Source organism: Electrophorus electricus, chromosome 12, assembly GCF_013358815.1.
Source record: "Electrophorus electricus isolate fEleEle1 chromosome 12, fEleEle1.pri, whole genome shotgun sequence".
NCBI classification, from domain to species: Eukaryota; Metazoa; Chordata; class Actinopteri; order Gymnotiformes; family Gymnotidae; genus Electrophorus; species Electrophorus electricus.
The window spans coordinates 20,620,229-20,648,129 of NC_049546.1; the positions used below are offsets into that span (position 1 = coordinate 20,620,229).

The 27,901-nt window shown below is 37.0% G+C and overlaps 1 protein-coding gene across 2 annotated transcripts; it reads right to left on the minus strand.

Moving 5' to 3' along the window:
* Positions 1–198: 198 nt before the first annotated feature.
* LOC113568622 lies at positions 199–27,857 on the minus strand. 2 transcript variants are annotated; one of them, XM_035532411.1, is made up of 9 exons: positions 26,998–27,857; positions 8,456–8,493; positions 3,247–3,335; positions 2,697–3,029; positions 2,052–2,399; positions 1,516–1,632; positions 1,302–1,339; positions 1,002–1,167; positions 199–343 (listed from the first exon to the last, which is right to left on the minus strand). In XM_035532411.1, exons 3-8 carry the CDS (start codon positions 3,314–3,316, stop codon positions 1,033–1,035), a joined length of 1,041 nt encoding a protein of 346 aa, XP_035388304.1. In that variant the 5' UTR covers positions 3,317–3,335; positions 8,456–8,493; positions 26,998–27,857; the 3' UTR covers positions 199–343; positions 1,002–1,032. The 2 variants fall into 2 exon arrangements, with proteins under 2 accessions (XP_035388304.1, XP_035388303.1); XM_035532410.1 differs by lacking the exon at positions 199–343 and having other exon boundaries at positions 991–1,167.
* Between the last annotated feature and the right edge of the window lie 44 nt (positions 27,858–27,901).

Genomic DNA, 27,901 nt, shown 5'->3' on the forward strand with positions numbered 1-27,901 from the left:
ACACACACACACACATGCATGCACACGCACACACACACACACAAACACACACACACACACACACACACACACACACACACACACACACACACACACACACACACACACACACACACAAACACACACACACACACACACACAGAGGTACCCAGATTAAAGCAGACTAGTTTTTAACACTGAAAAAAGAACAAACCTGACACTCGATTTAACGATGTAATCTAAGTAACAGTCAGATGCAAGTACATGCTGGTTTACAAATGACCTCACCCTCATTTCTTTCTTTTGGTTTTGCTATAAGAGAAGTCCATTACTGCATATTTCAGCTCCTCTGAATCACACTGCTCTGTGAATGGAGAGGAAATGAGAGGAAACGAAAGTTATGGTATTGTGAGCTCACATCCCTGATGTTATAGGTGTGTCTCAAAGTAAAGGCCACAGCTCAGGTAGGAGTGACCATCTTAACACTGCCAATAATCCTCCACACAACTTCACTCATCGAGACTGTATTTTAGTGGACCCACAGGGCTTATTGATGTAAGCTAAAACACAGACCTCAGAGAGTTCAGTTTAACCCATTTTTAAGTGTCACCAGCATTATTAGTCTTATTAGTAAGTAGCCAATTATAACATTAGTGAAAGCTGCTGTGCAAAATTATGATTGGGGTACAAAACACTGCACAAGACTTCTTGCTTATGAGAACTTCAGAAGCTCATATGTGATCAAATAATTATTTTTTGGTCACTAATATGTTTGCATTTGAACACTGTTGAGTTACTTCTCAAACGTTTCAAAACACCCATCTGGGTGATGGAAAGTCTAGAAAGACACCAGTTCCATTTTTAGAATCTTCCAAAATGAAAACTGAATTTCTCATCATTAAGATTCTCCCTTAGAAAGGTTTCCAAATGACAGTGAGACTGCAATGCTGAAAACTACTATTTATTTATTTACTACAATAATAATAAATACTAAACAAAGAATTTTCCTAAACTATGCTCACCAAATTAAATAGCTGACTTAGACATCACAAATTAATCTGTAGCAGCAGAGTACAACACTTCAGAGTACACGTTGTCTTCAGTCTGTCCTCTCTTCTCCCGCCTTCGTCTGGTTTTCCCATCAATGAAATGTAAGGCAGAATAATTCAACTCCACAGCACCATGGTCCTGTGCAAGTAAAATTAAAAGATAACACAGGACTGCTACTGCATTACAACTGTGATTATGATTCCTACTCTTAGGTGATGTTATGTCATGCACAGCTGTATATAAATGCAGCTGTTGCAGAGAGTTCAGTTTACCTGACTGGTGGTCTTCATTTTCATAGCACCATGTCTCACTGTAGTGGGACAAACAGCAATTTTACAACTTTATCAGTTTTATGATGCAAGTCTTATATTTCCAGTCTGTTTAAGTAACTACACTGGTTAACTTAAGAGATACATTTCAGGAGTAGATAATTCTGCTTTTAGGTGTTGTTTAAGGTTTAGCTACACAACATTAATAAACACTCACCACTACAGTGTTTATAGTTTATCCTTTTACAGTTTAAAACTGCTTGAGCAGAAATGACAAGCACACACACTCCCAGAGCTGCTCCCAGGAAGATCACTACAGGATCCAGAGGACTGGCTTGGGTATAAAAATGAACAAAACTGTAAGCAGATGCACATGTGGGAAGATCACAAATGTTCATGCAGGAAGCTCTTTGTGCTGCTGACCTCACCATCACAATCATCAAGTGTCACCAATAATCAAAATCATTAGTTATTATATTTACATATGGAGATAAATAAATGCATTTAATAAATTGACAAAGGACAAAATGATCTACATTCTCCATATATAAAGCCAGAAGTAATACCGTCTGCACCTGTAATACGCATACACAATACATACATCAGTAGTCTGGATTTTAATGTGTCAGCTACCAAACAGTATAATGATACATACAAAATACTGTAATGTTTAGCACTATTTAGGTTGGTTGTCCAAATAACAGTAAATAATCATCTCATTAATAGATGAATTAATACATTAATATAACTTACACATATATACTGTTGTTCCATTTCCAAGAAGGATCTTGCCACAGGTGGCCACAGCGCAGTAGTAAGTGCCAGTATCAGAGAGGCTGAGGACACTCTTGGAGAGGTTGTACACACAGCTGTGTGGAGAAGAGCTGATCTCACACTGACGGCTGCTGTTGTGATGAGTGTAAATTATTTCAGGATGGGAGTCTCCTGCAGCAGCTCTGAACCAGAGCACTTGGAGTTCTGCTGTTCTCCTCTCAGAGACGACGGTGCACTGCAGAGACACTGACTCTCCTGGGGAAACCACACCCAGCAGTGGACTTTGGACCACTGATACTTGATATTTATCATTTTTATTTAAATACCCTGTTAAGAATAAAATATATAGACATTAACATACACTTATATACTCTATACTATATACACATTTAGATTTTCCTACCTTTGTAAACATCATAAGTCATAAAAAGTAAACTGTCTATGTCTTACATGCAGCAATCCCTAACATATTTCAACATTCTTTAACATATTTCATACAGAAAAATATACACTTGGGTCATAACATAATAATGCACAAAACGTGCAAGTTATTTGAGAATTATTAAAATTAACTAGGCCATTAAGAAAAAAAAGTTATAGTGGCCAAAAGGTATAACTTCTTACCTTTCACTGATAACAATGCTCCCTTTCCAAACACAATCTCAAACCTTCTAATGCCACAGTAATACATGGCTTCATCTGAAGGTTCAATGCTAGAAATATTCAAATGACAGAACACTCTTCCCTTCACAACAGTGAACTTTGGAGGTTTAAATTCACTGTAGTAAGAGGAAGTCTCTACTGATTTCTGAGTCATGGCCATTATACGAGGCTCCTGTCCTGTTTTTTGCTGGTACCAGACAATGAGATCGGTGTTGTCCTCTTCAAGCAGAAAGCACTGGAGAGTCACATTCTCTCCAAATGCAGCGGTGGTCACAGAGTTCAGCTGATTGACACCTTTTGCCCAAAGAATGAAACCTTGGTTCATGCCAAAGGTTACTCTAAAAACCATGTGCAAAGGTACTTATTTGTGCAGATGAAAAAGACGTGCATCTTAGGAATGCATGTGCATTTGGCTGAATAGGGCCTAAAACATTACTGAACATGTAGATAATGTTGAGAGAAAAACTTTGAAAAATGTAGCATGATTACTGCAAAAGATGGTTGCACTCACCTATTTCACTAGAAAGCACTGCTGTGAGACACATCAGGACCATTCTCCAGATGCCCAGGTCCTGTTGCATGGTGTGTTTGCTTGATAAACTGCCGAAAGGTCAAACAGCTTCAACTCAAAGATTTTTGACGTAAGTAAATTACATCACATACTTCCTGTGTTTTCCTCCAATAAGAAACTGCAACAAAAATGCTGTAAAGTCATTTAAAAACATTGTCTTTTTTGTGTCATATGTTGTTTCAAATGTATTCAGTTCTTCAAGTTAGGTTTTTTATTATTTGACACATTTGTGGGATAGGTGCTCTTGGATAGCTTAGTATAATAATATAGATTGGTATTTCGGACAAATTTATTATACAGTGGCAAACTGTCAATATTCCACTGAAAACAGAGCCTTTCTCAAGACTTCCAGTAAAAAAAAAAAAAAAGAAGAAAGAAAAAGATTCAGCTAATTTTTTTCAATATCACAAAAATGGCTTTAACCTATTATGGTCCAATACGCTAATTAGAAAGAAATGCAATGGGTAAAATATGCATAACATATTAATCACATGTCCCAGAACTTTAGGGATTCCTTAAAGTCCTATCCCCTAACTCTCCCCATTTATCTTCACTACACATGAATGAAACTCACTTTGAAGCCCATCACATCACAAGCTTTCATCAATTAGACATTAGAAAGTATGAAACATTAACTGCCACCATAGTGACCTTCCTGGTGACCAACTGGTACTATATAGCACTACTGATACTATATAGCACTACTGGTACTATATAGCACTACTGATACTGCATGTTCAGTGTCACCAGTTCCACATAGTTTTACATGTAAGCTTTACTGTAATCATACAGCCAAACAAACACAGCCAAACTAACACAGCTGAAAATCAAATCAGATCTGACTTGGTCTCTCTGGTGACTAAGGCCAGAGCAAACACCACTGGTACTGTTAATGCATGCTCAGTGTCCCTGGCTCCATCACTCCACTACTCACACTCAAACTCATTTACCCTGTACATACATTAAAACACACCAACAGTACCATACATGCATTAAGCAACACCACTGTTGACCTCCTGCAGCTAACACCACCTTTATAGTCCCTCTCTACACAGCTATAACCTACTGTACTCATTTATATTTCACCCCCAACTTCAACCACAGCAACCAGCTAGCACTTTTATCTACATATCTACCATCTATTTTCATCTGAAAACTCCAACAGTACAGTTTTATCCAGTAGCCTCTTAAGCTAAACTCCAGCAGGGAAGTACTTGACTACAGACCTACTTGTCTTTATCGTTACTGGCATACTTTGTGATCGCCAATCGTCATCAGATCTGCATTTCATCTTGTTCATATTTTGTGCTCAAATGGAATCATTAGTTCAATAAAATAAACTTCGCTCACCCTCTGAATACAACACCATGTCCTGCCTTGGAGCAGTAAATTGTTTATCTACAACCAGTTTCCAGTCTCATACTTTATCCCAATACTAGCACTACTAACTTGTAGCTACACACTAATCCTCTTTCTTTCTCTCACAAACCTGATAGAGCTTCTTCACACTTTTACTCCTGCATTTGAATAAACAATCGAGTAACTGAATTTACTCAGTTGCTTTCTCTCTGTAATAATGTAAAGCCGAGTCTTGTTGACAATGTTTTGTCAGATTTTGACGTGTCACTCCTATTGTGCTAATCACAGAGAATGACGATGTAAATCAAAACTATAAAAGAAATTAAAAGACTGAAAGTGTATGCCTGTCTACTTCTACTTCACCTACCTCATTCCCAATCACCTGCTTACTAACTCGGTGGACCTGCTCTTTGTCTTTCAAGTCACCTATTTCAACCCGCAGGTCGGTAGGGAAGACTCTGCGCATTAACGGATTACCGTGTGAGGAGTTGCCAAACCAAACCAAACATTCATTTTTTGTTTTTTTTCAGTTTCGTTGCCAGACAATTGTGCCTTCACCCACGGAGAATAAAGAGCACTTTCTGGCAACCTTCGGCTCTTGCTCCCTCTGTGCCGGATCTGTCACACTTCAGAATTAATTTCAGATGTAATTTTCAATTTTGTTTGTTTGTCTGTTTTCTTAAAACTTGTAATTAATTTGAATTGTATTTAATTTGATCATTAAACCTTAGTTTTAGTCATGTTTTAGAGACTGGAGATTCATTTTAATTTTACTGTAATTGTATTACATTTCATTTGCATTCAACTACTCACAGGGCAGAGACCCCACCCACATGAGCACCAATCCCAGATCTCGATCATCCCACACCTACCAGTCCCTCCAATCACATCCTGGTTTACTTTCATCAGAATACTGATTATCACTTACACACACCTGTTTCCAAACCTCTCCCCATACTTAAAGTCCTCCCCTACATGACGCTTCACATTACCTGCTCATCCAGCCAAACACCTGAAGCAGGTCTCTGTGTTCTTGTTATTTTTGCTTGCATTGTGTTGCTCTGAATTAAGCCAGCTCATTTGAATTTTGCTCATGCCTTGTTTCTGTTTGCACAATGTCACAATTTTCATATTTAGTCATGTAGTCAATTATTTTACCTCACTTTTCACAGAAGAAAGTTAAACAGAGGTTTTGTTAGAGTTTCCGTTTTCAAAAATGAGTTCATTATTGCATGTTATGTTATCATTTAATAATCAACATATAAGAAATACTGATGATCAAAGACTTGCCATCAAAATATTTGCTCAATAATTTTAAGACTGCCCTATCTGTGATGAATGTGAGATAATTAAGGCCTACTATCAGTAAAACACATTGCTAGCCATTTGCTGGCATTAATTAAATATTGAGAGTATTCTAGTACAATAACAAAATTTGTGCAAAAGCAGAAGGTACAGAGAAGTGGACAACATCGACAGCTATCTATCTAAACATCCTAACTATCTAACATTCTCATAAATCAATAATTACACAGTTTTGGTGAACAGACGACTCCTCCTTGGAATTCAAGTCAGTCTAAGGTTGAAACATCTTTGTATGGTACATATTTGTATTATTTTCCTAGTGTTGCCTCAATTTTTCAATAGTGTAGTACACTAGAACTAATAGCACGAAGAGGGTTTTTGCGTTTTTGTGCAATCGCCGAGACCTCTGAAGTTAGCACCACATTAGCGACGTCACAGTCTTACCTTGTCCAAATTGTGCTGACCAGGTCATACAGAGTTAACCTAATCAGTGGTACATTTGTTTAGAATGTATTGTTTGTGGGGGTTTTTTGTGGTAGGTGTTCAGAAGGCAAAAGGAATACAACCACCACATATTCCAGTACACGAATGTGTAATTAAGGTCTCATCTCACTTTTTCGGGTCATCAGCATTTTATTACATCATTATTATAACCGTGCACTATTAGTCGACATGCGGCTTGTTCTGGGTTGATGCTGGAATTACACACTGGGCCGCTCTCATGATTCCTTCATCCATGTGAGAGCTGAGATGTGACCTGAATGGGAGGCAGGGTGGTGTTTTACCAGATCAGTTGTTGAGACTGGGAGAGTCACAGCTAAACTGAGACTGATGGCTAAGAGACTCTTTGTATAATTTTCTTCTCTTTTTCACTCCTCCACTGCCCCCCCTCCTCTCTCTCTCTCTCTCTCTCTCTCTCTCTCTCTCTCTCTCTCTCTCTCTCTCTCTCTCACTAGGGGGAACAATAAAATTATGAAAAATTATACTTGTGCATGAATGTTCCTTTCATTTGATCTAAATGCAATTAGTCAATAGAAATATATAAATGTTAATTATATGAAAAATAATATCTGTATAAATAGCATAAAATGTATAATCTCTGCATGTATTATATTTATGAATATATTGAATTTTTTGTAATATCACAGTCCACATAGTGTTTGATAATGTATGTCTTTTCAGTACATAGTGTTGGTGTGTGTGTGTGTGTGTGTGTGTGTGTGTGTGTGTGTGTGTGTGAGCATGCATGATTGTACATTATTTCTAAATATGAATAATTTAGAACGTATGGTTTTCAAAATGTTGAAAGGCTTTTAAAAGCTTTCAAATGTATATATTTTTTTATTCTCCATCTGGTTTTAATTATGTAAATGCTGTGTGTGGATTTAACTTTTTTTTTTTTTTAAACCTTGTGTGCTACACTACAGTTTTACTACCACTTCATATTTAACTAAAGTACACTGCAGGTTCTCCATATATATATATATATATATATATATATATATATATATATATATATATAATATATGAAACCCAGGCTTTGATGTGCTAGTGGTCACCCCAGGTTTGTGTGCTGACGTGTTCAGGCTGTAGTTGGTGGTTTCACAGCTCTGTGCTGGTCTCTATTCTTTGCTCCCTCACCCACCCTCTATACCAAACAGTTTCTCTGCTTCAACTTTGTAGGCCACTTTGACCACCCCACACGACTTTCTCAGAACAACAACCCATGTTTCCCCCGTCAAAATTTCCACAGGATGCACAGAGCTATTCTTAAAATGGTCATTTGTTTCAGAAACATTTCAGATGCTAAGCAGATCTATAATAAACTAAGTGAAAGTAGTTTTTGCTTTGACCTTCACAGTAACTTGGATGTTTGGGTATTTTGATCAGCTAGCTTTCTGATAATTCATCAGATATCTTTTACTTCCATTTAAGTTCTTGCGATCTTGTTTTTATATATTCATTCTTATGCATGAAAGAATGAATACAGCTGAAAAGAGAACACCTAGAATGCAGAAACCCAATTGGGTTAAACGTTTAACATATTTGCTAGAATATAATTAAGTATCAAAAGTAAAGCTATAATTCCTCATTTCTACCTCATTCTTCCATTGGATATTCATGGGATCTGTTTTTGGGATGAATTAGCAAACATTAGAGGCTCAAAAAACATACAGACAGAACTGCAAACAAGGTTTCTAACAGCAGACAGATAGACCAGATTGTTGATTGGATTGACTACAAGATGATTGCCACACACACAAGTTCTCAAGTGTCTCGCTCACTAGAAAGGCCATATGTGCCTTCAACCAGAATGCAGTTGAATGCTAGAGTTCAATTCTAGAAGTCAACTTATGAACACTCACCAGATTCCCATAAAATGTTATATATGCCAAGATGATGAACTGCTGTTCTGTGTAGAAGTATAAATGGGGCAACATTATAACCTGAATGGTGATCTTAAAAACAGAAGCATCATCATCACCTGTTTCGCTCAGTGCTCACGGTCTCATGGCCTCTTTCCTGTTTACCAGACCAGAGACACAGCAGGGTGAATGATACAGAGGAAAGCAGCAAATATAACTGACAAATGCACACAGACACACACACACACACACATACACACACACACACACACACACACACACACACACACACAGTTGGTATATTGGTGCGATAAATATAAACATGAAACAACAGATTTATTCAGATATAAAAACCAAAGAAACATAAGAATGGTTTTCTAGTAATGAATATTATGCTATACAAAAAAATATCAAAGATAATTGAAGTATATTAAATAATGAATATTATTGAATATTATGTTATATAGTGCAACAAAAACATTTCTAACCATTTACATGTATGGCATTTGGCAGACGCTCTCATCCAGAGCGACTTACAAAAGTGCTTTTTCATTTACTCAAAGAATACATCCTAGTACTGTACAGTTGGTTAGAGTCCAATATACTAATATACCAACACTGTAGAAATACAGGGATACATTACAATGAGTACTAGAGTTTCAGTTACTCAACATAGGAACAGAATTAGCAGTCATGTAAATATTCCACAAACAATCTTCAGTCTGCGTTTGAGGACTGCAAGAGACTCTGCTGTCCAGACAGCCAGTGGAAATTCCTTCCACCATCTGGGAGCCAGCACAGACCATGTATTAAGATATTTTATGTAAGGACATGTCTTGCTTTAACTCCCTCATGACTGACCCTTTGCATTGTGGATTAGTTAGTTATGTATTTGTTTTATATATGTGATAACAAGTGCACTCGTGAAAGTCTATGCAACACACCTTCAGACCAGACTAGGCTGATAAGGAGAGATCATTGCTGATTGACTTTACTCACACAGAGCTACTCCAGTTCATCACTAGCTTCTGTTAAATGTACTCTAAACTCATGAAAGGTGATGCATGGTATGTTAGTATCTAAGTGTTAGTTACACTAAAGGTATGTATTTAGTTTAATTAATGAAGCCCAATAGTTTAATGCATAAAGTTTTTATTTATTTATTATTTGCAAATATTATTTCAATATGATGTTTCAATCATCTCCTTCAGTTATCTCCTGTTTCATGTTTATCAAATCAATATTCACACTGTGTGTGTGTGTGTGTGTGTGTGTGTGTGTGTGTGTGTGTGTGTATTTAACAGTTATATTTGCTGCTGCTTTCCTCTGCATTGTTGACCCTGCAGCTTGAGTATCTGGTAAACAGGAAAGTGGCAGCGAGATCTTGTCACTTTTGCAGTGAACAAAAACCACACCCATTGTTCCACTCTGATCTTCTTCTGTTGATAATTTCCATACTGTCATTCTATCTTTGGAGAGTGTTTCTCACCAGATATCGCTGTACTCATGACACATCATTGTACTCATGTTAATAATGTCAACTTTTTTTTTTAAATAAATAAACTGTATATTAAATTTGCTGCTTGTCTCTCTCCATCAGTGGTGCGTTTCTAGCCACTGCTGTACTCTGGATGTTTGTGGATGTTGGACCACACTCATCTCAGCTGTGATGCTGACATGCGCAAAACTGCAGCACTAATGCTCCTGACACTAGAAAGAAACTTTTAAGAAACTAACCAATGATGACTTGCACAGAGGATGATTGACAATCTGCTGTTAGCACCAAATCAAATGGTCATTGTTTGAATGTACACACGCATTGTGTGTGTGTGTGTTTGTTGGTGTGTGTGTGTGTGTGTGTGTGTGTGTGTGTGTGTGTGTGTACACATGTGAGCGTTTGTGTGTTTTAAACTTTTAATGGATTCATTCATACTGCTAAAAATACAGTTTTGTTTATTATTTACTATGTAGAGATTTGACTCGATATATCTCCGTGTCATGTCATGGTAGGGAATAGATCAACACCTCAGCCTCCCTCAGCTAGGCTTTGCTCTACTAATGCATGTAGAAGACTCTCACACACCCCACAAAGGGTGAGAGTTTTGGACTTCATTGATGCTTTTTTTGAGAAGGTAACATACAATGAGGATAAAGGTAATTTAATGCTTTGAAAGTAGCCTAATATAAAATACATTTTGAAAGCATCTTCCTTAGCACTACCTGTACATTATCAGAGTGGTTAAAGCTTCCTACTCTGAAACTCCAGAGCCTGTTCTGGGTTCTAAAAGATGCTTTTCTGCTGCATAGTTTATATTTTTATTCAAGGTCATATTTTACTCACATTCTAATGCTTTTTAAATGATTAGTTGCTTTAGTGCAGATGGTTAGTGCTGCTTTTAAATGTTTCTGTCGAGTTTGGTCACGTGCATGACAGCTAAGATCAAAGAAAAAAAGAAGCAAAATCATGTGTCCACAACGTTCAGAGTGTAAGGTCTCACCCTGTGTGTGTCTGTGGAACAGCAGCTGAACAAAACTCGGCCTGAACTTCCTGAAAGTGTTGACAGGTTTTAAGGTCAAAGCTTGTTTATAGCAATAGGCACATCATTTCTGAAACTGTTAATCAAGAAGTGCTTATCAGTTGAAGTACATGGAGCTTAGATGCCACCTTGTGGTCATGAACAGTACTGCATTTGCTATTCTTACATACAGTTATTATGTCTTTTTATGGGTGATCTGAAGAGATGTCATTCGCTACCCTCTGTGTGTTATACTGAGGTCTGGTGCAATTTGGGTTAAAGAAATGTAATTATTTTTTATATAATAAGCTGAATAATGAAAGTGGTGAAGAATGTAGCTCCTTGACCTATTATGACATTAGTATGATTGCCTCTCTCAGTCTTCTTGGATCTCATAATTACATCTGGAGAAAAAAGGAAATCCTAGAGTAAGTTAGTACTTGAAATAACAAGTATTTGTACACCCATGGCTACGGTGATGGACAGGAGAAGAACCGTATGGGGATGCACACAGCCCTTTTCTGTTTGCTGTTTCCTCCCTTCACTGAGTTTAGTAGCTCTCTATTTCAAACTAGACTAAAATGCTCCCACATGCCTGTTTAACACACTTTCTGATGGTATTGGCTAATAATTGCATTTTTATTTGTATGTGCATGTGTGTGTTTAGAGCTTCTTAACTCACTTAAGTCATAGAAGAATAAAGAATAAAAAGTATAAAGGAGAAGGAGAATAAAACTGAATGAAATGGTGGTTAACATAGAAACTAAAAGTATAACCAGCATCTACTCTGCAATGCAGCTCACGGTCTTCTCAACCCTGTAGAGTAACAAGTCTGTTTCAGCACCATGGACAGAGACACACCAAAGCTATGATGCATCTACAAAGTCAAATGTTATAGAAATTTCAACAAAAGTCTTTGCAGGCACTGAAATATTTACACTCAGCCTGCACAAGCTCTATCTTACACATTCAGCTTGAAAATGTGGGCACTGTTATTTGTGAGTTAAAAGGAAGACTGCGGTACAGAGTTAATTCTGCTTGCCTGTGGTCTGTGCTTAACAACCATGAACAAGGGTCTAATATTAAAGAGTTCAAAGGTAATTCAAAGGTGGAATTGCTGCATGTTCATTGCATGGAAGACTCCTGCATCCTCAGTATCCACTCTTGGGATTCACATCTGAGGGCTGGAGTCACAGTGCCAGCTGAAGTTAAGATGGAAGATCTGATGATGAGAATTCCCAGAGGGATTGTTGACATGTGTTATACGGTACGGTAACACCACCAAGGTCACGGATTGATGAGTAACAGGAATGAATAATAAATTGGTTAAATAAATAAATAAATGGGGTGATACTGGCATGTAATCGAGCAGTCTAGCCATCTGCTGAGGTGTGGTCTGTACAGTACTGAGCAGTAACAGAAGGAGATATGAGGAAAGTAAAAGAAACAAATGTCTTCTGTCCACTTCTTTCTTTTTTCTCCACTTTTTGTTTTTGAATTTTCTTTTTCTACTTTCTGCATTTAAGAGAGAAGGAAGGGAGAAAAAATCCACCCAAGCAACAGTAAGAAAAGGAAGCTTCAAAAAGAAAGCACTCATGAGGTTTAAACCTTATAAGATACTCTTTTGACTTATGCAACACTAACACCAATATGTTATAACATATGTTATGTCTGCTGGATACACCAAGACTTAACAAAAGTAGCCCTTTCATCACGCTGATGACTGATTTCCAGCGCGTTGGTGGCGAGAAGGTGATCATACACCCAGTCAAGAATACCTCTCATGTCTTACTGTTTAATATATTAAGTGATTGAGCAGTCTTCCAAAAGATCAGAGAACTGCTCTATGTTGTTAAGATACATAAAAACAACAAAGAGAACATGAACACTGGTACAAACATTATTGTGAAATGTATTCCAAATGTCTTTTCTGACCAGCCAGTCACCCACAATTCTGTGCTTTGATTTGCATAGTTGTTTGCAAGCTAACGCTAACCACCACATACCACTGAGAAATATGTGTCCATCTCTTTCTCACAGACAAAGTATATTAGAGGATTGTAAAGTAAGATCCTGCTTGTTTGCTGCACAGAGACAACGTCAATAAAGTTTATGCTTAATTAGTATGATTATGATAACTCTTACATTCATGATGCATTCAAAATGTTATAACGGTTCTTCTATAATGTATATTATGTGTGCTGGGGACATTTTTGGAATGAAAATGTAATCTTTAAATATTTGAAATCTTACCAAGGACCCTCCCAAACACATCTTCATAAGACAGTGTTAGCAAGGACCCTCCCAATCTCAACTTCATAGAACAGTGTTACCAAGGACCCTCCCTATCTCATCTTCATAGAACAGTGTTACCAAGGACCCTCCCTATCTCATCTTCATAAGACAGTGTTAGCAAGGACCCTCCCTATCTCATCTTCATAAGACAGTGTTACCAAGGACCCTCCCTATCTCATCTTCATAAGACAGTGTTAGCAAGGACCCTCCCTATCTCATCTTCATAAAACAGTGTTAGCAAGGACCCTCCCTCATCTGCAGCCTAGAATTCAAGATGCACCTCAGTTTACTCCATATGTCATTCATCTTTTCAACAACATATTGCCCATGTTTATGGATATAAAAAAATAATTTAAAAACAATAAGGTTCATTTTTGCACAAGTCAATTTTGATTAGGTCCATGGAAATTCATTAAAGGTAGTTTCATTAAAAATGTCATTATTTGGGGATTAAAGGTAACATATCCCAGTCCACACTTAACCACTTCTAGTTATTGTGTAAAATCAAATCCAGTATTCTAGTGTACTGAACGTGCCTGAATGTCACCTAAAATAAGTTGTTCTAGACCACATATTTTCTGTATTCACATTTGCTGTGCTAAAACACTACTAGTGGACTATTTTTGTGTGTGTGTGTGTGTGTGTGTGTGTGTGTGTGTGTGTGTGTGTGTATGTGTGTGTGTGTGTGGCAGAGGGCAATTAGAAATACCCACAAAATAATAAGCCTTAATATTCCCGTGTTATAAATTTTGCTCCGTCAAACTACCGAGTGGCAATGTGTGATGTGCATGGGACTGTGGAGACTTCATTAGAACCTGGATTTTACGTTAAGATTACAATTAAGATTTACATTATGTTTCATTTGTAGAGTTTGGAATTATAATCACAGTGATTCATGACAGTTACTTTTTTTTTTGCCAGTGGTGGTCAAATAGGTATTTTTTTCAGGAGTCAAGAATGAATACTAATCAAGAGTAATATTTTTATTACAAACCAGATGGACAGTAACTGGTAGCCCCTTCGATAACTTCAAAAGCATAGCCCATAACACAGAATGCCACGCATTTAACACAGTCATTTTCTAGCCATGTTAGCTGGCCTTAAGCATGAACATAAAAGATGTAATGATGCCAACACACACAGATTCTCGAAGCCATTTGCTTAAAAAGATAACCCTAATAACTAATAATAATGTTATTCGAGCCAAAAGTGTTTATTGTTTTATCTCCCTTTGGATTGGTTGGTTTACCTACAAGAGAATGATGTAAGATTCCATCTTGAATTTCAAGGCAAAACGTTTCAGTCAGACAACATCAAAGAGGGAGAGAGACCACAAGATCATGTATGCTACTATATGCTTGTTTCACTTTACCTGGATCAGTTTTAATGGAACCAAATTCACCCAGTTGAGTTGTACTTTTTTTTTTCTTTGTTACCTATGAGGTTGCAACACAAATTCCCTTGTTTGTGTGAAAAGGATCCTGGTACTAAAGAGTTCTGTTATGATGCATTACAGGTCTGTGAGGACAAGAAGCAGAAAACAGGGCTTCAAGAAAATCAATACACCCATGTGAGATTCTGGCCTGTTTGAGTACAGGCCAGTTATATCACAAAACAGGCAAACTCAGTTGGTTCAATGATAAATCAGTCAAGACCATCATTCACAAAAACAAAATTCTCAGATGGAGACACCTGTAATTCACCCTACAAAATCAGGCCCTGGTCAGACACACCACACTCTACCGTCTGCTCTATGAGAGAGAAAACACTGTCTGTCTGCTCATGGCTCAGTTCACCAACAAACACAGACATATGTGCAGGTGGTACAATACAAGTGCCAACACAAGCCAACTGGATGTGTGATACTGAACACAGGAAGTGTAGAGGTAGGCTTTTTTAAAACCCAGAACAATTACAAAACCAAAATCAATTACACAAGAAACACTTAGACCAGCATAATTTACATTTAGAGCATTTAGCTGACACTTTAATCCAAAGTTAATAACAATTCTGACTGAACACAACTTGAGGGTCTTGCTCAGGAGCCCAATAGCGGTAACGTGGTGGTGGTGGGACTTAAACTTGCAATTTTCTGATTGCTAGTCAAGTACCTTAACCACTGAGCTACCATCAGTCAAATGGATAGTTCTATGACTAAAAATCTTTAAGTAAAAATTACAAATTGATCAAATTAGTTTGCATTTTACTTGGAGTAATCATTTTTTTTCTATGAAGACAGCAAAGCTTGGGGTCTGTACATCACTGTGAGTTTCGGTTTACTCTAAAGACCCCACCTGTACAAAACTGTCACTGCCCTGAATCACCACTGGCATTCCAGTTTAGTCAAAAGCTTAATCTATGAACACAGCTGGCTTTGAATTGGTGTAAAACCAATAATAGAACACAGCACAAAAAGCTATTGAATCAGAAATATAAGGTCTGTGATGGAGAATATATGCTTGGCAGAATTCTGACATAAATCAACAAAATAAATGCAATTTGTGAACAACAGCCAGGAACTTCAATCATTCTTGCCATTATTAATGGTGACTGTTCTTATATTAGTATCTATATACTAATGGATTTATGTAGTTTGGCATTAGTAAATACTGATTCTTTCAAATATGAGGTATCACAGCATGTGTAACTTTTTTCTGGCAGCACTGAGACTAAAATGTTATGATGTAAAATGTAAAATGATGTACACTATTCACAACCTCTGGGCAACTAAAAATAAACTATTAAAGAAAAACAATGTTGAACTGGATCATAACTATGTGTATACTAATCATTAAATGTGAGCACCACTTTTAAATGTGATTGGGGCCTGATTTCCTGTTGGTTATTCTTGCTACTCTATAGGAAATAGAAGTGCAGATAATGATCTCTCACCTGAAACAGAGTGGTGGAGGGGTGCTGGTTGGATTATATTTGGCCAGAGGGGCCCAGCTCAAACCACTGAGTTCTATCACCTTATTCAACCTCACATAGTGCTGCCTGAAAACTTAAATAAACCTTCCAAACATATAATGAGTATAATAATAAATCAATTTTATTCGCCAGTATGTGTTTTTGGCATTGGATTATTTAGTCTGTCATGTTTGAACACTGCTCCATGTACATCTAACATCTAAGTAGAAAATACCAAATTGTACATTGTCTGTGTAATATAGATATTATGTTATAAGGGCACTCATGCTCTTCTCCTGCAAAATGTGTTTTTAACTTGTGAATGTAACAGGCTAACACAACCTTTGTCATTGATTCTTTTTAAAAACTTTTGCTTCAGGTTATAACTGGTACTTGTTTGATCAAGTTACTTTGATCTTTTTATTCCTCTATAAAATATGTACAGATTTCACAGTTTAAAAATGTTTCAGATTATTCTCTTTTATGAAGTGTTTTTGGAGTTGTTTTTTGATCACTAATGCAGGAAGTCATCATGAACAGAGGGCACTATAGTAGAATTTCTGATTTTACAATCAAGGCCAAATAAGATAGACAAGACCTCAAAACATCCCCCAGCCACTGAGAATTTATCTCTGGATTAATGCAGATTGATGCATTAATCAATGCCTCAAAGATGACACTGAATTATAATGGCCATGGCATCCAGAGTTAAACCAAACAGAGCCTGAGAGTGCAGGAATAGGGTTATTCCATACTCAGATCACTTTGTCTCAAGTACAGTGCCAACCTCAGTTTACTTCCCTGTTTAGCTGCTTTCTGAGAGAATGGTGTGAGAACACATTTTCAGACCTTGTGGTCACTATGAATATAGGCATAGGAAAAAAAACCCACAAGTTTAGACTGATAGTGTCTGATAATACAATTCCTATATGCAAAAACAGTGGTGAAACTTTTTTAATTCAAATATTCTAATGCTTAGTGTCATGAAATACATACAAAAAGAAAACAGTGCTACAATAATACATTTCCAGTAACATGGGAGCTCATATATTTACCTTCTACTAGCAGACACCAAAATGGCTGTAAATGACAGATACCAAAAAATTCTGCAAAAACACTAAATACCCATAACAATAAAACATAGTAAGTACACTTAAAAGGAGATTGAAATAGAACAACATAATCCCCCTAAATAATCTTGTCTGTGTAATATAGATATTACATTGTGAGGACAGTTATACTCTCCTTCTGACAAATGTGTTTTTAACTCTTGAGTGCTTCAGGCTCACAAACCTCAGAGCTGTCACAGCTCTGTGTGCAGGGCTCCCAGCAAGAGAGTCATGCACATTTACTCACACACACACACACACACACACACACACACACACACACACACACACACAAACATACAAGTAAGTATAAGTAAGTAACATGAGTCTCATCCACGTTTCTAGGAGTCCTACTCTGGGTAGGATGAGTGTAAGTGTGTTTAAAACTCATCTGGCACGGTAACAAACCAGGAAAAGTCCCCCAGTCAGAATAGAGCTTCTCTTTCTTGGGAGGAGGGGCATAAAAGGGGAAGTGGGCAGGATGTGGGAGGAGCCACAGCCACCAAAAGTAACTGAGAAATACACTACAAATTTGTCCAAACTCTTTATGGAAAAGGAAAGGCTTCTCAGTGGTCAAAGGTTAACAGAGCCCAAATGACCTCTGGTGGCCAAACAGACTATAAGGGGGAAAAAAAAAGACAGAACAGGATCTTGCAAGTTTTGATGGCCAATGAGATTTTAATTTATGAGACATAACATAAAATGGGCCTTTTGTTAGTTGTGTCCTAGCAGTTATTCTGATTTCCAAGATATAACTTTTCATTTTTCACTGCCAGCTTCATCCTGGTTCCTTAGGTTATAATTCCACAACACATGTAAGTTATTTTCTTCAGCCACACCCAGCCCCACTGACACCATTAATGTGTGATCAGTGCTACCAGTTCCATGTGAGCTCTACACTCTAAACCTCCAGCAAACACAGAGTTACTCTACATACATTTACACACTGTACTGCCCCCATGCAGCCAATTACTCCATAACCTATAAAATTCATCACTGGTCTCCGCAGAGATTGAAGTCATACCCAGCCACACTGACACTGTTAATGTGTACTCTGTGCTGACTGTTCAATATAGATGTAATAAACTACACGACCATGTATTCTCCAACACAGCAGTTCCATGCTGGTCTCCACAGTGACTAAGGCCTTGTGCAGCCTCATTAATACATTTAATACATGTTCAGTGGCACTGGTTCCATTTGCATTATGCATTTCCCTGTCTAGCCTGTACTCTCCTCACCCACAACCACTGACTAGTCCTTTCAGCTACTTCCAATAATTCCTTCACAGCTACATTTAGTTTAAAAATCCTAAAAACAATTTGCATAAGCAAAGATGTGGCAGTGAGATGTTGCAAACAGGACCAACAAAACTGACATTCCATAGACTTCCACAATTCATAATCCAAGAAAATGGCTCTTGCTGTTTTGTGTCTTTACAATTAAATGAGACACACTAAAACACTATATAAAATGAACTAAAACCTTTTTAAGCTACACTGACTGTTCTCATACACTTTTCAATTTTGTTCCATAAAATATTTATTGAGCACCACTGTGGTACAGCATTGTCCAATCATGTTCCATCAGGCCCATGAATGCCCAAAATCTTTGCGGTATGAGCATTACTCTGCAATGATGATACCAGTCTGGATACTTATATTTTTGAGCTACAAGACATGTACAGTTCCAAATCTTTACCAGTGTTTATAAATACATCTGTTGCTGTATGTTATGATGTTGGATTAATAATCAATATACATTATTTGCTTTGGATAAACTTTTGTCCACATTTTTTTCATTATTGACTTGTTTTAATTTTTTAGGTCCTATTCAAACTACGAACTCTGCCAAACAAGCAGTCATAAATGTACCTGGGAAAAAAAAAAATATCACTCTTAACTGTACATTGAAAGAAATATCCAGTGATGCTGTTTACATTTGGTACAAGCAAAGACTGAACCAGAAGCCTCAGCAAGTAGGAAGAATGAAAACAAATAAACTGGCCATACTTGATTCTTCATTCAACAGCTCCAGATTTACAATCACATGGAATAATAGCACAACAGTTCTGACTATTCAAAATGCTACAACACATGATGAAGGAACTTGCTACAACAAAATGCTACAACACATGATGAAGGAATTTCTGTGGAATACCAAATGCAACAATGGTTCACTTTTCCTCTGCTACCTTTGGCAGTGTAATAGGTAATTTTTTTTTAACTTTTTAGTTTTATTTTAAACTTCTTAACACTGGATTATATATACACACATATATACACACTTCAGCAGGGCTGAAGTCATGCAAAGATAGAAAAAAGCCCTTCATTAATGAGAAGCAAAAAAGAGCCAGACTGAAGTTTGCTAAAGACCATAAGGATTGGACCGTAGAGGACTGGAGCAAGGTCATCTTCTCTGATGAGTGCAATTTTCAGCTTTGTCCAACACCTGGTCATCAGCCCTGCCTCCAAAAGCCTATTTTGAACCGTCCTCGCTGTGCAATTCACCCCAGCCACTGCATGCCATTCTTTTTCTAGGTCACTTGACATCATCTTACAGTTGTTACTTGACATTCGAATGAGGTGGCAATCATCATGGTAGGTAGAGAGTCGTTTTTGACCTCTGCCAGCTTGTAGCTGTTTCAGCAAGGATGGAATCGGGCACATTTGTCTTTGTGAAGGACACATGAGCATGCCACTTACAAAACTGTGCTGGAAGAAAACTTGCTTCCTCCTGACAATGTTCCCCAACTCTGATGTTTTTTTTTTTTCTTCAATAGGACAATGCGCCATGTTACACAGTCAGGTCAATCAAAGTGTGGATGAGGGACCAGCAGATCAAGACCCTATCATGGCCAGCCCAATCTCCAAACCTGAACCCCTCTGAAAATCTCTGGAATGTGATCAAGTGGAAGATGGGTGGTCACAAGCCATCAAACAAAGCCGAGCTCCTAGAATTGCTGTGGCAGAAGCGGCGTAAAGTTACCCAACAGCAATGTGAAAGACACATGAAAGCTGTAATTAAAAATAAGGGTTATTCTATCAAATATTGATTTCTTGACTTATCCTAAGTTGAAATATTTTGACCATTAGTCATTTTCATTAAAAAAACATACGCTAAAATACAATATTTTAATCTGAAATTTGGAAGAAATGTTGCCATTATAGAATAAAACAAAACTGCTCAGCCTGGTCAAACACACACCCATCAAATGTAAAAGTAGAAAAACCAATAATCTTGTAGTGGTCTCTTATTTTTTTCAGGCGCTGTATATACGTATATGTATGAATGCGTGTGTGTGTGTCCAGTGACAGTCTGTGCTCTGTCCTAGTCTTAACCATCTCCTCTTGCCTTGCACCCAGTGTGCTACCCCAGGGGTGTGTGCAAACTGGCTGCCACTTCTCACTGGTGTGTGAGCGATTTGATTGTACAAGCTGATTTCTGTCTGTAAAGTGTCCCTGGGTTTCAGAAAGTTGCTATATAAATGTAACTTCTACTACTACTACTACTACTACTAATAATAATAATAATAATAATAATAATAATAATAATAAATAATAATATAATACTAATTATTATTACTATTATTATTATTGTTGTTGTTGTTGTTATTATTTTATTATTAATTTTAATTTAAATTAGCCATATACCTGTAACATTGAGCGGTAAGGGCACGAATGCATCTGCTGAGAAGAGCGAGATTTAATAAGGGCAAATCCAGAATCAGAGTCGTTAAGGCAGTCCAGGGTCAAAGAGCCAACACAGAAAGCATGGGGATACATGATTACAAGACAAGGGCTAGGATAAATGAAGGCAAACAGGGGAAGCAGGCTAAAACAATATGCTAGGAAAGCTCAGGGGTAGGAAACACAAAGGCTAGGAAACACACAGGCACAGAATACAAAGAAACATAATCATACGAAACAAACATGCAAATGCAATGAAATAAACATTTTCAACCATAAATGAATAGCAAAACACTGGGCTCAAGACATGGTTTAAATACATGAACTTAATAAGACTAGAAACGAGGGCCGGAGAAAACTAAACTACGGAATGGAACTAAAAAACACGGAAACGCGGAAACAGGGCGGGACTGATCATGGCAATACCCATCTACGCCAAATTAATTCAGGGCACTCTTAAAACATAAAAACTTAATAGCCTACACTCATTGGAATCATTTTGTATTTGCATTGTCATAATTAACTTCTGCTTCTTTTGTTTTTTTCATGCATTGTTTCTGGGTGTGGACATTACTTCTGTAGCCAATAGGAGTGTACCTAAAAAGTTGACCTGCCCCCCTGCATAACCTTCTATTACAGTCCTAAATTTTGAAAAGGAAGGCTAACTCACTCACTTAGGCCAGACCTGTTTCAGTCACTGGTGTCTTCCCCACTCTTTCAGTGGGAATTTCAGGGGGAAAATTACAACATTACAAAATTCAACATTTCCACCCATGTAGTCTATTTTGATGAGCATGATGAGGTAAGGCTGTGGAACAGTGCCCCAGGAAACACCCTGGACTCACTCTGGACTCACATTAAATAAATCAAAGGAATAAAAGATTAAATTAATTTACATCAGTGCAGCTCCAGTAGGAGGCAATGTTTACACACCAGGCAAAGCCTTAGACTGTCTTCAAAATCAGTGTTTTGATTGACTTATAACTCACCTACAAATACTGGAATTTTAAAGTTTATGATTCTATCTTGAAATTTCAAGACTTGCAGAAATATCTTGGCCAATGGCCTCAGTACCTGGCACGGTGAATTGAATATATGCATTTATTCATTAACTACATCTACCTTGTATACGTGCATTTACTGTGTAGCATATTTGCTATATATGGTATCAGTGTTCATCCAGATTTTCCCCAGTGGTCAGTGTCTAATTACATAAATGTCATTGGCTTTATATTTGTAAGCACACTCAGTGACACAGACACAGATCTGAAAGCTCAGTGGCACCAACCACACCACCAGCGCTTCAGTGGAAATCATGACTTTAATTTGGCCTGCCAGACAAACCATTTGCAGTTAGCAGTCTAGACCGAGCAGTGATGAACGGTGTTGAAGGTGATGAGTGCCAAACTGATGAGGGATGAACAGGGTTGTGCATGTGAGTCATTGTTAGTTTGTTTCCCTAGCAAGCATAGTTATTAGAGGGCATTGAAACTGAGTGCAGCAAGTTGGTCACAACACAAAATGGCATATATACATTTGGACCTCATTATGAATATAACTGGTGTTACGTTTAAACATTAGCCATTTCGCCTTAACTTCTTAAGCATGTTTTTCTATGTTGATGGAAAACGCAAGTATAGTTAGAAACATGCATGTAGGCAGCGTGGGTAGATAGCGAGACTTGAGTGTTTATGACATGGTTTAATCAAACCAATAACATAACTTTGGGGCGTGTTGCATCTAGGCCACCTGGAATATAAATTCCCATCTTGCTTCAAGTTTAACCTGTTCTGTTCTTAAATTAGGATTATAAACAGTGCTATTTTCTTTAGTTAAGAGACATATTTTTATTAACAAATGGCTTTTCTGAGTTACAATTTCTTCATCATTATTTGTAAGTAATTTTGTAATGCTTAAGTAAGAATGTGTAATTTATTTTGAGTTAATCTTTAAAATTTGGCAGGCATAGCAGGCATCAAATGGAGTTTAAAGACATTTTAAGGTCACAGTTAAGAGTTCTTGATACATCACCAAAACAATGCAGCTAAGCAGACACCCTGAAACTAGAGAAGTAAGGTAATATATATTATTAAAAAAAAAAAAGTATAGTTCACCTGCATTCATTGTTTTTCTTAGAGACTCTTGGTGGGAACACAGGGTGTTGAGAAACTCATTTCATTGATCTGTGAGCTCTTTTAGAGTCAAACCTTTATAGAGGGGCAGGCCTTATGAAGGAACACCCACTCACTGTCCCTTCAGCTGTACACCGCTTCTTTAAAGTTCTTTAAGACAGGTTTCCAAATGAAAGTCAATCCGCAATGCTGAATGTACCAATAATAATGTACAGGCTACCAAACAGAATTTTATATAATTGATTTAGATCTCACAAATTGTGTAGCAGCAGAGTTCAGTACTTCAGAATACACACTGTGTATTCTGGCCTCTCTCAGTCTGGCCTCTCTTCTGGTTTTCCCATTAACAAAATGTAAGGCAGCATAATTAATCTCTTCAGTATCATGGTCCTGTGGGAGTAAATTTAAAAGATAAAACAGATAAAACCACCAGACTGCTGTTGTAAGATAACTGATTGATTCCTACGGTTATGTAGTGAAGATAGATTGTTCCTATGAGAGAACTTTGGCTTGATGAAATCTTCATCTCCTTCCCACCATCCAGTATCCCTCTGGTGCCACAACACATAGTAACAGCCATAAAAATGTCCCTGATTCAGGGATTATCACTCCTGGCTCACCATCTGACTCTCCCCTATGTAATCATAAATCCATGCGGGAATGTATCAGTCTTCTAACAGCCTGTGTATACCCCAAGGAACTATGACCCTAACTTCCATCAGACTCTAACTTAACAGGATAACTGTCAGAATTGTGGAGCAAAGACAGACTTGAATGCAATATAACACACCTTAAAAAGAAACAAGGGTGATCCAAAGGTGTAGTCAAAAAACAGGCAAAAGTCAACATCCTCTAAACACATGATGGGCAAACAATTCCAGAGTGGTAACAGGCAATAGAGTGATGCCAAATAGTAAAAATAAGGACAGCAACCAGCCAGAGAATCTATGCATGATAACAACAGTTCAGAAATATATGGCAAGCAAAATGATCCTTCTCAAAGACACTTAGTACAAACAGAAGTTAAATAGGGTGACACATTAGGGAAAATAAGACACAGGTGAAATCAATAATCTGGGGAGTAGGCACTAACAGAGGGTTTATGGGTAATGTAGTCAGCTAAGGACCTAGACTGCTCAGGCTGCATGAAAATAACCAACTATTTTTATCCCACATATCATGTTTCTCATATTTTGTTGTTTCACATATTATATTTCACATATATATGTTTTTGTTTTTTGTTTGTTTGTTTTTTCTGACAGCTTCTCAAAGTAATAACGTAACATTTTTACTGGTGCCTACGATGATGTCAAATGGTTTAATCTTAATATAATACTCCATTAATCTATGGCTATCTTAATATAATCTTCAAATTGTGATTTTTGCTTCTACTATTTGATAATTGTCCATTGTTTTATTGTTCTCTTCATTAATTGTTCATTTTAAATTAACATTATTCATCATAAGAGGTAAGACTGTTGCTTACCTCTTGTTTATTGTAAAAAAAATTGTTAATCACTCCTAATTGTTTTTTACTGGAATCGTATATGGATCTTATATGAATATTATATGAATCTATATTAAAGTCAGTAGTTTGAAACTTCAAGAAAGTAGGAAAGGAATAAAATTGACTTTCCAGTCGCTTCTTGATCTTAGTTTGATACTTAGATTTTAAAGCTTCAGTCTAAGACTATGAGGTATAAAAATGTTTAAGAAATGTATGATTATTTGTTTTATTCTTTTATTTTAATACATTTCTAGTGAACCTTATTTGAATGCCTTAAAAGATTTATTTATTTTTTCTACTGTGATAACAAAGCCTGTTGAACATACCGGAACCAAAGCATCCCCTTTGTTTGCATGTATGTGATTAACGTTCGGGACCCGTTTGGTGGAGAGTTGAAATGTAACGGGGAGGGAAGCAGAAAAGGAAGGTGATGTGGCTCTGAGTCTGTAAGTTACCAGCAAAAACATACGCGAAGAAACCAGAACTTTCCTTAGAAACTAAGCTAAAAGCCTCTTACTAAGTGATTAAAACAGTCTAAAATCTAATGTTAAATAATGTTTGTTGTTGTTTTTGTTTAATTTCTTATCTTTAGTTTGTGTTCATCAGAATTCCCTCATTACAACCTGTTTTTTTATTAAGCAAGCCTGTCTTTCCTTGTGTGGACTGAGACAAATTTTATCGTGTGACTGACGATTAAACATTCTATAATCATCAACAAAAGTAAGAACAGCTGACAGACCCACTGGGACAGACTCCCACTTCTCACTGAGCTAGCTCGGGAAATCCAGCTCAGCAGATCAAGTAAAGACAGATTGTTACATTGTTATCGGCTCACATCGTTCACGCAGCAACGCTGGTGATTCAAGAGTTTTCGTCTAATTTTAGGTCAATGAGAAATAATCACATTGTTGAACTTGTGCCTTTTATGAGATGAGACTGAATTTATCTAATCATTAATAAAATAATTTGAATTAATACATTTTCCCTGCCAATCAGCCCCATTTACCCATCTCAATTTTGATCGACAAAATATGGAGGTGTACATATACCTACACTTAATAGGTAAAATTATAGCAGGTAGAGCCATACATGTGTTTTCACATTACCTGACTGGTGCACTTCCTTTTCATAGCACCTTGTTGAAGCATTACTGTAGTGGGACAAAGCAATTTATGACTTCCCACATCCTTTCTATCCAGTCTGTTTAATAACTACACTTGATAAACTGGAGATAAAATTTAGGAGTACATATTTCTGTTTTCAGGTGTTGTTCAAGGTTTAGCTACACAGCGTTAAAGACTCATCACTACAGTGTTCACAGTTTCTCCTTTTACATATTAAAACTGCTTTAGCAGAAATGACAAGCACACACACTTCCAGAGCTGCTCCCAGGAAGATCATTACAGGATCCAGAGGACTGGCTTTGGTATAAAAATGAACAAAACTGTAAGCAGATGCACACGTGTAAGATCACAAATGTTCATGCAGGAGGCTCTTTGTGCGGCCGACCTCACCATCACAATCATCAAGTGTCACCAATAATCACAATAATGAATTACTATAGGATCACTACAGGATCCACAGGCTTTGCTGCAAGACATGCATTCTGAAAATACTGTTGCCTGAACAACAGATTTGGGTGAACTGTTGTTTAGAGGGAATAATAATAATAATTATCATTATTATTATTATCATTTAATAATTATAATAATAATAATTAGTATTATTATTATTAATTTATTTTTGTTGTTGTGACTGTGAATTGTCAAATAATTGTGAATTGCATAATAATAATAATAATAATAATAATAATAATAATATTACAGTTCCATCCATATGTCCCTTTAATGTTGTTTATTGTTTTGCAATCAAATTAATGAGGTTTTTTTATTTTTATTTTTTTATATGTATGCAATCTTATAACAGAGACTGTGCAGCCTGGAGACAATTCATTTTAATTGAACATCATCAACACTAAATAAGAAGTGTTTCTATGGTTTGTACTGAACACTACAGAACTGTCCATGACAGCAAACAGAAGGGCATATAGGCTAAAACCAGCAGCACTGATTTACAGCTCTTTGTGATGAACCAGCAAGTGTCATATGACGGTCATAATCAAATGTCTGCGTCCCTCTATACCAATACCTCTTATCAATACTAATGTTCCATGCTATGATGTTCCATACCATAATTTCTCTGTAAAGAGCTGGTTCTAAATGATACAAACAGTTAATCCTATTGCAGAAGTCTGAGATTATATCATGTCTGCTGATGGTACACAATTCACATAATTTTGATCCAGAATTCATCAAACATTTGCCTGAAATATTCAAGACTACACATGTAATAATAGTTTAAAAATATCAGAAATAACCATAGAAATTTGATTTCTTTGTGAATAACCCCAGTAATTGTAATTCTTACATTTAAGCATTTAGTTGATGTTGCATACTTTGTAGTTACTTGTGAATAGATCTTAGTAACATATTTAAACACTTACTCAGACTCAATGTCGTTCCATTTCCAAGAAGGATCTTGCCACAGGTGGCCACAGCGCAGTAGTAAGTGCCAGTGTCAGAGAGGCTGAGGACACTCTTGGAGAAGTTGTACACACAGCTGTGTGGAGAAGAGCTGATCTCACACTAACGGCTGCTGTTGTGATGATTGTAAATTATTTCAGGATGGGAGTCTCCTGCAGCAGCTCTGAACCAAAGCACTTGGAGTTCTGCTATTCTCCTCTCAGAGAGGACGGTGCACTTCAGAGACACTGACTCTCCTGGGGGAACCCTCCTCAACACTGGACTTTGGACCACCAATATGGTTAATCCTGGATTGCCTTTTTGAAATAACAGAGATTCTGTAAGATCCCTTAGACCCACCTAATATACTAGAACTGGCTAGTTACAGTACAGTAAGAGCCATAAATTGATTTATAGTAAAGCAATCTAGCAGCACTCTCTGGAGCCCTTAATTTATTTACTTGTTTTACACTTTATTCAGTTTGTACTGCTGTCCAGACATAGCTGTGAAACAAATCATTGCCTCAATACAGAAAAGTTGCTATCTGGCTGTTCACAGTGTAACAAAAGAGAATCCAACTCAACTTCAAATCAGTGTAAATAATACATAGGATGTATGATTCTCAAGTAATCCTGCTATCTTTAAAAAACACCTTATAAAGAAAGGACTTTAACCCTAATCCATGATGCCAAAGAGCTCTCGTAGAGATTACTGCAATGCACAGACACTGCATGTTGTGCTAGACAGCAATAAATCGTATTAATAAATGCAGTGTGTCATATCTTTAGTAACTATAGCACTCTGTCAAATAAATCCTGAAGAGGGAATTAAAAACAGCAAGAGTCATCTGACTTTAAATGAAAACAGCTAAAAATGTTCCAGTG